The sequence below is a fragment of the Lagenorhynchus albirostris genome, chromosome 15, assembly GCF_949774975.1.
Source record: "Lagenorhynchus albirostris chromosome 15, mLagAlb1.1, whole genome shotgun sequence".
Lineage (NCBI taxonomy): Eukaryota > Metazoa > Chordata > Mammalia > Artiodactyla > Delphinidae > Lagenorhynchus > Lagenorhynchus albirostris.
This window is the reverse complement of record NC_083109.1, coordinates 6,484,161-6,498,871: the sequence shown is the minus strand read 5'-3', so window position 1 is coordinate 6,498,871 and position 14,711 is coordinate 6,484,161. Positions and strand designations below refer to the sequence as shown.

General features: G+C 42.8%; 2 protein-coding genes across 3 annotated transcripts in view; one reads left to right on the top strand and one right to left on the bottom strand.

Moving 5' to 3' along the window:
• RTF2 (replication termination factor 2) overlaps positions 1-14,711 on the top strand; it is a 40,365-nt gene that overhangs the window by 16,215 nt on the left and 9,439 nt on the right. The window lies entirely within an intron of this gene.
• On the bottom strand, positions 2,544-8,606 carry LOC132505667 (beta-1,3-galactosyl-O-glycosyl-glycoprotein beta-1,6-N-acetylglucosaminyltransferase 7). Its single transcript, XM_060123847.1, has 3 exons — positions 7,622-8,606; positions 6,586-6,681; positions 2,544-2,767 (listed from the first exon to the last, which is right to left on the bottom strand). The coding sequence occupies exons 1-3, from the start codon at positions 8,589-8,591 to the stop codon at positions 2,544-2,546; spliced, it is 1,290 nt and encodes a 429-aa protein (XP_059979830.1). The 5' UTR covers positions 8,592-8,606.

Genomic DNA, 14,711 nt, shown 5'->3' with positions numbered 1-14,711 from the left:
AAAGAAGAAACACATTGGAGTAATCACAGGTTGCAAAATAAATGATGTGCTTGTTACTCAAAACACGTCCATGGTCCTGCGAATATTGACATCGCCTGGGAGGTTTTTGTATTTTTGTTTTTTAAGAAATGCAGACTCGCAGGCCCCTCCCCAGACGTGCAGAATCAGAAACCGCATTTTAACAAGAGCCCCAGGGCACTTGTATGCACAGTAAAGGTTGAGAAGCTGATCTGGGTGTTAGAGGTGTGGGCAGCAGTGTTTGACTTGCTACCCTTCTGGCTTCATTTATTTAGGCTTTGTGACAGGTGAGTGCGGTGTTTTAAAGTCAGAAGCGAAACAAAAAAATTTACACTCGTATACCTTTTGTTTGTTTGTTTTGAGTACTTGTCATGGAGGGGGTGGAGTGGAAAGGGGAGAAAATAAGGAAGGGGGTCTCTTCAAAAGCGGTTGGCAAATTCTGCTGTTCGGGCCCAGCCTCCTTCACGCTTTTCCTTTCTACTGTCTTTATGGTCTTTGTGAATATTAAGCCTCAAGAAATCATATACAGCAGAGGCAGCTGTAGACTTCTACATGAAAGAAAAATACAATAGAGAAATTGAACAGTAGACTGCGTGTTAACAAGAAGGTTCTGTTCCCCAGAAAGTTAGAGGAATCATCTCAGTATCCCTGTTATCCTCAAGGTTGCCTTTAAGTTACAGTCTGTAGCAATGTATTTCAGACGTGTTTTACACATGATTTAATTTTGTTCTTTTACTTCATGAATGAGTACAGCCAGAGGCTGAGTCAGGCTGGAGAGCAGCAGCTTCTTGCTGGTTCCGATCCCCACGAAGCCTGCTGCTTTACCTTGGCCTCCCTGGCCTGTCCCCTGACGCTCCACTGAAACCCAGCTTGCGCTTCCCTGAATCTCATGCTGCTTCATTCCACCGTGCCTTTAAGTTATTTTATTATTTTTATTTTATCTCACTGTTACTGAAAGGATTCACTGAGATGACTTCTTCCATGATAATGTTTGAGCCCTCTGAGGGCAGGTATGTGTTTGAATTTGGGTTCTATGAGTTGACGTTGAAATGAGATGAAGGAAGGCTTATCTTTTGAGTAATTTGAAAAGATTTAAGCTTCTCCTTTATTTTTTATTTTATTTAATTTTAAAAATGCAATGGGGTGTGCACTTACTTGCAAATGCGTTGTGATGAAACGTAAGGGACATGACTGTGGTGAACCTGAGCTTTCGGAACAGCCAGTCGGAACACGGCCGTGAGCTGTGTGTCTGCCTGTGCGCGGGGAGGCCGCACCGAGCTGTCTGGGGCTCTCATGCCCTTCTCTGACGGTCTTAACCCTCTGCTGTGTGTTCTCCCTGGGATTACATATCTTTGGGGAAGAAATGTTTGTTTAACAGAGATTTTAATATGCTGTGGGTAGCTCGGGTTTGATTTGTGGGCTGTGCTTTCAGAGCCTCTTTTCCTTCTATGTAGTTTTCGTGCTTTTCAAGGGCTATTTTCATTGAGTGGATTTCATTTCATTTCTCTGTTTGGGAAGCGTCAGTTCACTGAGGGGTTATACTTCGCCCTTGAATTATCCATTTATTTCTTTAGTGACCTCTCCTGTGGTTCCTGCTTTTCCTTTATTTTAGTTGTTTTAAGTTGTGCTATTTAATAGTTGTATATTTCCAGCCTTGTATGACGCCGTGAGCTCTTTTTTAGAAAGAGAGTATATTAAAAGTCCTCGACAAAACAACAAAGATTCGCGGACTTTTGGCAGACCTGAATCTGTGAGTAGAGAGAATTCAGACCATTCATGCCTTTGACCTGTGCTGTTCTGTATGGTAATCATCAGCCACGTGTGACCATTTAGATTTCAATTAATTAAAATTTTAAAAGTTAAGGTTCCCTTAATCAGCCACTGCAGCCACGTTTCAGATGCCCAGCTCTCCCCGTGATTGTGTCTGGTATCAGACTGTGCAGACGTAGACCACTGCATCATCACAGCTGCACGGCTGCAGGGACCTAGGGCGGCCTTTGTAGGAAGTTGTGTTTCAACTCCAGAATTTTATTTTACCCAAAGGAAATAGACTCTTCCATGCTTTTCTAGGATTTCCAGAACAAAGTTACATTGTTCCCAGCCAGAGATAAGCATATTTTCTCCCATTTTCTGTGGGAGTTTGTTCTTTTTTAGAATCTCATCCACAGTTGTATATCTTTAAGACAAGATATGTTCTTATTCTAACCGGAGCCTGAATCTAAGTGTTTGGGGGACTTTGATTTTCAGCAGCTGTTAAGTGAGGCAGTCGAGCCTCCAGGCCACTTACCCAGTCACCAGTGGGACTTTGAGTTATTTTTTCTCTTGTGATTTCTTTCTCAAAGCCGTAAAAGTGGCCTATAGTCAATAGCAGAGTCTTGTTGGTAGCACGTTTCTAAACTCATTTCAGGACTAACTTGTGTCAAGGAATTATTTTCCCATTCTTTTTGGTTGAATGTTCTCTGATTTCAAGTTAGGGAAACAGAATTATACCAGTAAGAAAGCAAACATTCTCTATAACTTCCAGCTCAGCGGTTCAATTTCATATTAAAATGACTCTCCCGTTTGAAATGCCAGTGTGGTTCCACAGGGACCTCCGCCTGCCCTAGAACTTTAAGTCTGTGCCACCGCTCCAAGCATGAGACCACAAGAGGCTCGGTCGAGTCAAACTGGTTGGCAAACAAAGAAGGTGATTGAATGATCCAGGGCAAGTCTCCTGGTCCATACACACAGGTGTCCTGGACATAGTGGCCTGCAAAGGGAACACAGAAACTTAGCTGCCTTTGTTTCCTCATCAGTTTACATCCACGTGGAAAAGTGATGCACTTCTAAGGTCATCTGTAACGCCTCTCTGCTTCATGCCAGTTCAGATTAAATGGGGTTTCCATGATCTCTTTGACAGGGGCTTTTATGTTGAATTTTGAATTCATGATGGAAGGGAAGCTTTCATTTGTTTGGTTAGTGATTTCTGAAATGTTTAATGGCTACTTTAGGTGAATACTGTAGAATTTTAGCTAGTCATGAGCACAAGGGGGAAGTAACAGCCATCATTTGCCAGATAACACCTAAATTCTGATAGCTGCTGTTTTAAGTTCCATGAACTTTTCAACTATTTTCCTCGGTTGTGGGTAGTTCATAAGAGTTGTGTTGGTTTTAATAACCAGCATATTGCTTCAACCTTCTATTGCTTCAACCTTCTTTTGGTTTTGCAGAGTGAGTTTGATATAAGTAGAAGTAATTAAAATTGGAATTCTAGTTTGGATCCAGTACTGATTGGACTCCTTCGAGGTGAACTCAGTAGCACGTTTTATGTGTCTGACACTGTGCTTGACTCTCCCTACTCTATTTTTTTTTTTTTTTTTTTTTTTTGCGGTACGCGGGCCTCTCGCTGTTGTGGCCTCTCCCGTTGCGGAGCACAGGCTCAGCCACTCTGCAGCATGTGGGATCCTCCCGGACCGGGGCACGAACCCGTGTCCCCTGCATCGGCAGGCGGACTCTCAACCACTGCGCCACCAGGGAAGCCCCCTCCTACTCTATTTTAATCCTCCCACCAACACTGGGAGGTGGTTTCTGTCATCACCTTCAGTTTGCAGAGGCAGGAGTGCTCAGTTTGCGTGTAAGGGAAATTTCTGTCCATTTTGGAGACCTTGCTCTTTTCTCTGCTCAGTGCTGCCATGCTCTCTCTCCCCCTGCTGATACTGTAATCCTACTTCCAGAAACTTATCTTAAGAAAATATTATTTAAAAGGGTTGGAACTGCATGCATAGAAATGTCCAGTGTTGTTTGTAAGACTGAAAAAAATCAAAAGGGATCTTTTCCCTGCTAAGCGTGCATTCGTGTAGTGAAGGGCCTAGAACTGGCCCATGGTAAGCACTGTATGCGTGAAAGCTGTTATCATGATCAGAATCTTTTTAACTGATAGACTCTTGGTGCAGTGTCACAGAATCTCAGTAGTATTACATTTAACCAGTTGAAAGTGTAAATATGAAGATAATATGAAAAGCTTAGGACATAGTGAAAGAGGAATCAACTGCACCTTGATCGTAACTGCATACTCTATAACTTATGTACGTATGAACTGGAAGGGAACACAAATAAATGGAACTTTGTCAGAATTGCGTTAATGCTGTTTTGGTGATTAAAAATAAACAAATTCTTTGTTGCTGATAGCAATGGGATGGCTCTGCACTGTGTGCAGAGCTGGGCCATATGCTCCCCCAGTGGCGTGGCATCAGGCAGCCGCACCTGGTTTGAGACCCAGCTCTGCTATGGCCTTTGCCACTTCCTGTGCCACGTCCTGTGACTCTGGGAGTGACCTCGCTTCTCTGAGTCTGGGGTTCCTCGTCTGTAAAGTGTGCATAATGATAGTTTCTACCTGCATATCGCTGTGAGCATCGACAGCAGGCCCAGAGCCGGGTTCCAGAAGGGTTTACCACAGACCCTGCAACAGTGCTTGGCCTAAGTCGGGACTGACTGAATGCTGGCCAGGGTTGGCCCTGTACTGTTTTGCTAGTAGAACCATTTGCACAGTGAAGCTAGTGATGGCAAGAACTTTCTGAAGTGTTTACTTGTAGGGAATAATGATTCTCGTTAAGACTCGCAGTGACTAGGTTTTCTTGCAAACATTATTAAAATACTCAGATTTTGCTACTCTAAGAATTTGGAATCACTTTATCATTGACAGCCACAACCCTTCATGACATCTTTTTTTTTTTTTTTTTCGGTACGTGGGCCTCTCATTGCTGTGGCCTCTCCCGTTGCGGAGCACAGGCTCCGGACGCGCAGGCTCAGCGGCCATGGCTCACGGGCCCAGCCGCTCCGCGGCATGTGGGATCTTCCCGGACCAGGGCACGAACCCGTGTCCCCTGCATCGGCAGGCGGACTCTCAACCACTGCGCCACCAGGGAAGCCCCATGACATCTTATATACCATTGGTGAATCACTTTTTCAGGAAGAATCTGAGCCTCTCCTTTTCTGAGCATTTATCCGCCAGTCCTGTCAACCCCTGTGAGCCACTTACTGTCTGAAGAAAGGCCAGGGTTGTTTGTTAGTCTGTCGTTTAACTGTTACCTTCTTTCTATGTGACTATCCCCCTAGCTGAATCATATCTACCTTTTAAAAAATACTAGAAAATTATTCCAGTCCTTCTGACCTGGTACCTGTTCAGGAGGATGGCTGTGCACATGGCAGCAGGAATTGTTTGTCTTTGAACTGTTCTGGTATTAGATTTTCCATTTTTTGTTTGTCCACAACCTGTTTCTTTTAGATCAGTCTTTAAATCAGCTTGGAAACTGGGCGAACCTAGTTTATTTTGCATTATCTGATATACTGTATTCAGACCCGAGGACTGTACCCAGATGCCTTGTGAAAATAGGTATGTATCTCTGTAGTAGCTCCTGTGGTGGTTAGGGAGCTGCTTGTAGACAGACAGCGCAGGGCCCAGGTATCCCTGGAGAGCACGTGCTCTGCCGGAGCCGCCTTCACACACGGCTTTGCTCCAGTCTTCCCGCGTTCTCTGTCCACCACCAGCTGTGGCCCCAGAGACGTCAAGCACGCTCTGTTTTCCTTCCCCGGAGTACACCAGAGAACTTGCCATCTTTCTGCTGGACTCGTCCGTATCATGCTGCGAATTGTCTGTCATCCATTGTTTCCTCCCTGAGACTGTCTGCTCACCCTGGGGGTTCAGGGGTGCAGAGCGCCGGCCCCAGAGAGGAGGCACGGATAACTTCCCGGGAGCCAAGTTCTAGCTTTTCGACTCCGGAGGTGTTTTCCCCGAACCGGTGCACCTGAGAGCTGCTCTGCAGCCAGCTAGTTCTCTTCCAGACTCTTCACAGAATAGAGATGTCCTGTCCTCCACCCCAGACCTGGCTTTTGTGTACTGCCCTGGCCACTAAAACCTCTGGCACACAAGACAAAGGGGCAAAAGAATTCACAGTCCCTCAGGGAGAATCTCCTGAGGGCAAAGCAAAGAGACCATTTTTTAGCAAGAACTGCGTAAGAAGTATGGGGGCAGCTGGCTGACCCCACCGAGGAGCATATACCTGTGTTACTCAGGTGTCTGTTCTAGTAAAGAGACCCAGGGAGACAGAGAACTCATTTTAAATAAATGTTAGGGTTTGAATTCTAGGAGCAGGTGGGACAAGCCAGATAGCTCATGTGTTTTCATCTTAAAACTTCAAAAGTTGCAGCCCTGTTGTGTGTTCACTTTGTGAAAATTTATCGACTCAGATACTTAGAATTTGTCTACTTCTCTGTCTGGATATTATAATTCAAAGGAAAGTTTTTTAAAAATTGACACCGTGCTAGTTGGATCATCACTAATTCTTCCAGATTGCAGTAAACATGACTGTCAGTCTTCTCCCACTGTTTTCGAGGCAGCAGTTGTACAGTTTTTATAAAGTTTGAAGGCGTTTTGTGGCTTGGGTTTTGTTTTTATTTTTGTTTTGGCCACACTGCGTGGCTTGCAGGATCTCAGTTCCCAGACCAGGTACTGAACCTGGGCCCCGGCAGTGAAAGCCCAGAATCCTAACCACTAGGCCACCAGAGAACCCCCTTGGGTTTTGTTTTTACCTTTGCAGCCATCATGAACAGTTCCCTCCTTGTTTTTCCATTTAATGGCTCGAACATTTCCTTCCCATCCAGTGTTTGGGGTGGAACCTGGAGCATCTAAGGGAAAAGACATGCAGGCATACAGTGAGCAGATGAAGGGGAAGCCCAGCCTCATTCAGAATGCATGTTCTCATCTGATGAAAGGCTAACGCTTCTGGGGGCGGGGTGTGTGCTGCACCTGTGGTAGTATCAGGGTGGAGCGAGGTCCCGTATTCCGTCTTCGTGCTTAGATTTCACTTTTCATCCCTTCCACCATCCCTAGTAACTCACCTAGTATTGACAGAGTGTTATGTTGGGTTTCTTTGGATCGCGTTTTCTCCGCAGCAGCTCTCTGGGGGTGATTTGAAAGGATTTTCAGTGGATGTGAGAGGTTTTAAAAAGCTCCTAACCCATTTCTGCTGGATTTCATTGTTTGCACTGTCGCCTGGACTGACTGATTCACTTAGCTGTTCAAGCTTGAAGCCACATTCGCAATAAGAGCCAATCAGCTTTATAGAAAGAGCAAATAAGCCCATTTAAAGTAGTGCATCAGATTTCCCTCTACCTCTAAGAAAACCTATCTGAAGTATCATATTAGCCACAAACAAAATTACTAGTTTTAATATTTTCCATTCTTAACGAGCCCCTAGCATGATACCTGGCACTAGTAGGTATCCAGCAGTATCTAATAAGTGAAGGAAGAAAGGAAGAACTTTCCAAAGATCTGTGCTCAGAAGTTTCAAAAGGCTCTATTTGAGGAGATGCACAGTGCTGGTACTTCCTTCTGGAGAGGGAGCAAAAGCAGCCAGCCTGCTGTGGGAGCACGGCGCGCTCTCGGCAAACCTCAGATCCCTAAAAGCAAAGACCCTCCTGGACTACCCCAGTGGAAGGTCTTACAGAACGCAGAGCTGTTTACCAAGGCAAAGAGCCGAAATAGAAAGAATCTTCAGTTAAGGATACACTTCTCCTGTTGTTGCCCCTGGCCTGAACAGACACTGTTTTTCTGGATTGTTCTTACCTTTCAGTCGGTTCAGAGTTACCCAGTAATGTCGCTCTGGGCCGTGGATGTCTTTAGACCACCGAAGCATGTCTTTTGCGCGGGTGTCTGTTAGTACAAACTCCACAAACTTCCTTGTTAGTACATAGTAAGCACTTCCAAAATAAATTGTTAAGTTATGGGGTGGTTCATCTTTGAATCTTTCATTTGGAGGTACATAGATATCTTCTTCAGGGGTGAATTCGGGATGGCTTTGACTCGTCTTGGATTTAATGTTTGGTGGCTGGATTACTCCAGGAGTTATATTTTTATCATTCCATTTGCTTCTGATGTAGTGTATGATTTCTCTGTTAGTTTTGATTGGAAAATCCTGTCCACAAAGATTAATGACATAGTTCCATTGAAATTTGGAATGGACTAGATCTTTCATACAATTAATATCTGCCTGTAGTCTCCTAAAGCCAGTGTAAGCCATTTTCTCTCTCGTTGATGAAATAAAAATATTTTCAAAACAATTAACCAGGGATTGCACAGCAGTCTTATACTTCTTGGGGGCCTTTTCATCAACATGAATACAGTAAACATTTTGAGGCACATAAATGGCTCTGAGAAGCTGCACAAACATAGCCAGCTCCTTATGAATAGTTATAATATATGCCAAAGGGAAGGTGCCCTCTTCTGCAGACAGTGGTCTGGTTATGAAATGCAACTCCTGGGATATCCTGGAACAATTTCCTGGCCTGTGTAAATGAGCAAGTATTTCAGATCCGTGAGGGTTTTTACAGAATTTTGCAATTTGGGGAGCCACCTCTTTCCCTTCAAACAAAGCTGAACACAGTTCATCTGGATAAAAGCCACAGTCCACTACTGCTGGGTAGGTGGGTTCCTCCTCTGGTTCCTCAGGAGTTGGATTCCTTAAATAAAGAAAAATGAAGACGCAAATGGCTACGCACACGAGAAGACCTGGCTTTGTGGCTCGCAGCTGGCTCATGTTTTGAGCTCCAGTCGCCTTCTTATTACCATGGTTTGAAATGTTTTCCTCTAAGCTTCCTAAAAGAGCAACAGGCAGAATTTAGGGTGTTGTTAACTCTATTCCCCCCCGTCCCTGCTAACTCTATTGGCGTACACGTATTTAAAGTGTATGATTTGATCAGTATTTATATATGTGTATACTCATGAAACTGTCACCACAGTCATGATAACAATCATTTCTTTTACCCCTAAAAGTTTTCTTGGACCCCTTTTACTCCATCCTCCTTCCACTATTGTCTCTGGGAAATCACTCATATGCTCTTGTCACTGTAGACTAGTTGGCATATTCTACAGTTTTATATAAACAAAGTTATACGTGTGTACCTTTTTGCCTGGATTTTTTTTCACTTAGGATAATGATTTTAAGATTTCATCCACATCACTGCATTTATCACCATTTTTCCCTTTTTATTGTTGAGCAGTATTCCATGAAATGGACGAGCCACAATCTGTTTATCTGTTCATCTGTTGAAGGACACTGAAGTTGCTTCTAGTTTTAGGGTATTACAGGATGCTGTAAGCATTTGTGCACAAGTCTTTGTGTAGACCTTTGTTTTTGTGTCTCTGGGGTGAATACCTAAGAGTGAAATGGCTGGCTCGCATACAGGTATATGTTTAACTTCTTAAGAAATTGCCAGGTTTTTTTCCAAAGTGGGTGTGCCATTTTACATTCCCACCAGCAGTGTATGAGAGCTCCATTTACTGTACATCCTCACCAACACTCGGTATGGTCAATTTAAAACACTTTACCCAGTCTAATAGGTGCATAGTGGTAATTCATTTTGGTTTAACTTTGCATTTCCCTGATGACTAATTTTCATGTGTTATTGCCCTTTTATTGGCAGATAAAAATCTCAAATATTTATTTTGGACATAGATACTGTCCTGTTCGACGTTATTCAGAATTTATCTTACGCCATTATTCTGTATCGTGTTATGAGAATATATCTTTCCAATAAAGAAAACAACAAATCAAGAGAAATTTTGCGATCACATAATTCAACGTGTTGCAATGAGTTTATGAATTGTTTTTAGAGAAGGCTTCAGTGATTAAAAACAAGATATCTTTATCTAATAAAATTATTTGACAATAATTTAGTTTCCTCTCTTGAACTCTACAGAGATGCATGAAGAAGTATTTTAATTAATTAATTATTATTGGCATGCAAAGACCATCCTTTTGAATTTAGGGAAGAAAATTGATCAGGTAAAATGTCTATATTGTTAGTAGTTTTTTCCCTTGTTTATGAATTTTGTCTCTAGGTTTCTGTAAAAAGTCACATCATTGCTTATTCCTACTTCCTATTTTAAAAAAAATATTTATTTGTTTTATTTTTGGCTGTGTTGGGTCTTAGGTGTGGCACGAGGGCTCCAGAGTGCATGGGCTCTGTAGTTGTGGCACGTGGGCTCTCTGTTGTAGCCCTTGTGCTCAGTAGTTGCAGCGTGTGGGCTTAGTTGCCCCACAGCGTGTGAGATCTTAGTTCCCCGACCAGGGATCGAACTCGTGTCACCTGCATTGGAAGGCAGATTCTTAACCCCTGGACTACTACTGGATTCTTAACCCCTGGACTAACCCCTACTTCCTGTTTTTAAAAACCCTTTTACTTTTTTTTTTTTTTTTTTTTGGTGGTACGCGGGCCTCTCACTGTTGTGGCCTCTCCCATTGCGAAGCACAGGCTCCGGACGCGCAGGCTCAGCGGCCATGGCTCACGGGCCTAGCCGCTCCGCGGCATGTGGGATCTTCCCGGACCGGGACACGAACCCGTGTCCCCTGCATCGGCAGGCGGACACTCAACCAGGGAAGCCCCCCATTTACTTTTGACCAGTGTTTATCTCAGATTTGACATTAGTCCCTTACCTTTCCACATCATTATTGCAAATGCCATTTGGATAAAGCATTAACAAGGCAGCATTTTGAGTTATCCTGTGTTCTTAAACTATGAGCCCATAAAAACTGTAAATGCTGATTGTGGATTTTAAAAATGTATTTATTTTCATTGTATAGTTTCTTTTTGCCCATCATGCTTCAAAAATAAAACAACCACTGCCCAAATATGTCAGGTTACGTTTTACTCTGGTTCGGTAAATGTTGATTGCCCCCAGCATAAAACGTTATGGCATAATTTTACAGGCATTTTTATAAATTACATAATACCTTTTATAAGCACAGTCATCATTATAATTAACACATTTCATATCTGGTCTCTAAAATAGACACAACATGTATCATAAAAACAGAAATTCAGTTGGACAGAAATACCTTCTTGAAATGAAAATAAAGCTTTTAACTGCTTCTCTGTTAAGAATTTTGGTGAAAGGTAAACCATGTACCATAGTTCGTTACATTTTCTCCTGTGTTTAGCTTTTGCATGGGAAGGGGGTTTGGGGGGTTTTTTGGTTTGTTGTCTTGGTTGTTGTTTTTAAGCTTATGGTCAAAGTGTAAAACATGCTGGTCTCATCACAGAAATGTTAGCCCCACTTCACTGACAGACTATATACCCCATGCAGAGCCCAGGGGATTGGGTATTTTCAGTGTTTTATGATAATTAAGTGAAGACACGTCCCACGTGTAGTCCGTTGTCCTTCAGGGCAATACGTTGGCTAAATGCTTTCCCTCCCTTATTTATAGAGAGACAGGCACAGGAGCTTGCTCACAGTTAATCTGCTGCCTTTCTGCCTCGTGTTCTGTTAGTGCAGTGCTCACAGTTGCCTGGTTAAATCTTCCTTTTGGCTCAGGTTCACTTTGAAATTTAGAAATCGGTGTGGCTAGAATGCCATGTTGTGGGAAGGGTCACCAGCTTTATTTTCATTGTTTCAGTACAAGCTTTTCCAGGTAGTCAGGACAGCCTTGTAATGAAACCTTTGGAGACTCCACTGCTGCTGAATTTTACATAGTTCTTGCTGTGGCTTTAACCTGCTTCGGGTGGACAGTGTGAAAATTCCCACAGGAATCAACTCTTTAGGGCCTGGCAGTTTTTCCTTTTTAAGTCACGATGAGCATCACTTTCAGCTTTGCAGACATTTCAGTTCTTGGTGATTTGTTGTCATGGTTTTGTTGCTATAATGTGAAATCAACTTTTGTAGTCATAATGAAACTGTAATTGTTAAACATGTGCCTTTTTATCACTAAATTAATTTCCAAGAAATGTAAGTGATATTTTCCAAGTGAGAGGAACATGCAGCCCATTAAAAAAAAGTGCAGTCTTACTGATTATTGAGCAATTTTTTTCCTCCACAAAATGTTTAAATTTTTATTTATCTTAAAGACTTTAGAAAGAGTGGCAGTTATCATTATATATCATGGAGCAGATACAAAAGTTCTTTATTCAGACCAGACCCATTATTTTACCATTCCAGTGTTCTATTTCCTCACGTACTACTGAAATCACAAATGATTTCTAGAATTATTATTTTGTGTGTGTGAGAGAACATCTTAAGGCTTTTTTCGTATAGTGTCATTCCTTAAATTATCTTTCCTGGCCCTTATATATTTTGATAATCTTTTAGCTCCTCATATCTGCAGCCTTTAGTGAGTAGCATCATTAAAATATGTATAGTGTACAGTAGAATTGAATAGCTTCCAGACAGTGAATAATGTTTTGAAGATTACACGTTCAGTTGACTGAGGACATATGACATCCAAGGGATTTTGTAGAGTATCTTTCAGTAGCAGTAATTACCAAAGTTACGGTTAAGGATGGTATTAAAATTTTTTCCTTTTCGTGATACTAGAAATCACAGATGATTCCCAGTTACAGTTCTCAGAATGGAATTATCTTTACCTTTTATTTAGGTTTTTGTCCAAGCATAAAATATTGCCAAGGAGTTGTTTCAAAATACATTACTATCCTAATTATGAGAGCCGGCAAGCATGTTTTCCTTCTTCTTTTCTGCCTTCTTTATCTGTCTGTAGTGCCCCTCTCCCACCGCCCCTACTGCAGGCCTTAACAGCCAAGAACAGAAGTCAGCAATATGGGTCTGGTACTATGTGTTGCCACTAGAACACTTAAGGGCAGTCATTTTGAATTTGTTATGATGGGATTTAATTTGTTATATAGGCTTTTCAGGGGGAGTTGGCAACATCCTGGATAAATTAATTATTTTGCTAAATCTTTTATACTTTGTGGGTTTTGTTTTTTTTTTAATTTGGTTGCACCGGGTCTTAGTTGTGGCAGGCAGGCTCCTTAGTTGTGGCTCACCGGCTCCTTAGTTGTGGCGTGTGAACTCTTAGCTGCAGCATGCATGTGGGATCTAGTTCCCTGACCAGGGGTCGAACCCCGGCCCCCTGCATTGGGAGTGCAGAGTCTTAACCACTGCGCCGCCAGGGAAGTCCCTCTGGTTTTTTTTTAAAGGTAATTCCTGTTAGTAAATAGAAAATGGGCATCTTTAAAGATGAACTTGTAACATTTTGCCATATATTCTATAGACTATTACTGTTTTAGAGTATTAACATTAGCTTAACCAGATTAAACAATCTAGTCTTTATTTTCTGGACTGCAGATGGGGGTGTATGATAGTACCTGCCTCATGAGGACACTGGGCTAGGGGTGTGGAGCAGACGGCTGAGCGTTTCCCTCTCAGCCTGGCCCGGGGCAGTGCTCAGTGCTTGAGCGGGGTGGGGCTACTCGGTACCCGCCAGTCCCGGAGCAGTGAGACCCTCAGACCAAAGAAGTCACTGTAGCTGCAGCAATGAAAATTTTGTGTCTGTTATTTTTGTCGTCTCTGGGCTCAGAATGATGTCCAGAGCACCCTACAAGTTAACAGTTTTTTCTTGAACTATTTGAGCTGTATCATAGTAGTTAGACTGATTTCGAATTCAGACCGTCAGAGCTGTCCAGTAAAATAGATGTCTTAATCACACATGCTTATTCCTAAAATGTGTATACGTTTCTTCAGCCACTTTGATGTGAAGGGGAAAACTACATTTTAGGATATCTATTTAAAACAATCACAACAAAAACAACATTTTTATTAGAGGACTGTTTTTTGAGAGGAAGAGTTGCCTGCTACTTCTGCATTTTATAAAATTACTGATATTCCAATCGTTCTATTTTAAAACCATGGAGGAGGCACAGAAAAACATATTTTAGTAATAAGACCTGCTCAGCCTGTGCCATTCATGATCTCTGCATAGTTAACGAAGCACTTACCGGGAGAGGCTCGCATATGGGGGTAGAGGTCCTGGCCGTGTCTGCGCCCAGCCTGGCTTTTTTTTTCCTTCAGTTGCTTCCTTGCTGTGGCTCTGGCTGAAATCACATGAACAGAGTTGCTTGGCAGGTTTTGTTACCCTTTCATCCCTGGAGGATTTTATTCTTGTTGATCCTGACGCATGGGTTGGAAAATAGAACCTGCGTATTTCTTCAGGGTTGGCCCCCTGCCTTACAAAACAAACAGCAGAAAACACCCAGCCCAGGTGAAGGGCAGCGCAGGGTAATTGTTGGATTCTGAAAGCTGGATGAAATCCTGGCAGTCCTGGGTCAAATTCTTTAAATGTCTTTAAAAGTAGGAGGCTAGGTTTGGTTATCGGACACTTTTTCATTAAAGGGATAAATAAAAGTCATTTAAAAATCTCATTTGATTCCTAAGTAGCATTGGGAGTGCTTCAGTGTGGCTCTCCAGAGGCCTGACTTCAGGGAGGCAGGTGCGCCCTGCCGTGCCCCGTCCTCCCGCAGCCGTCTGTGCACGGTTAGTAATGACTCCCTTTCGTTATTCTCCGATGGATACTTTTCCTCCTAACGTCCTTCCTTTTCTGGTTTAAAAGGTCCTCCCGCTCGCTGGACCTCTCTTTAGGTTTATCCCAGATGTGTCTGTTGAGAATAGTGAAGCCAAGAGACGTGAATCACACCCTGCAGAGACTCTCACCCTCGTGGGTGTCCAGACACCTGAGCTCTTTATTTAGTCAGCCGAGTTCAGCTTTTCTTCACCTGCTGCGGTGACTCGAGATACCTGTTGCTCTTTTGCAGAACAGATGTTGCTGTTGCCCTAGAAAGATTTCTTAACTAGGCAGATAGAACCTAGTCTCTTTAGTCTTAAGGGGACGCAGCATTGCTGCACGTGTGACATGTGTGCCTTTTATATA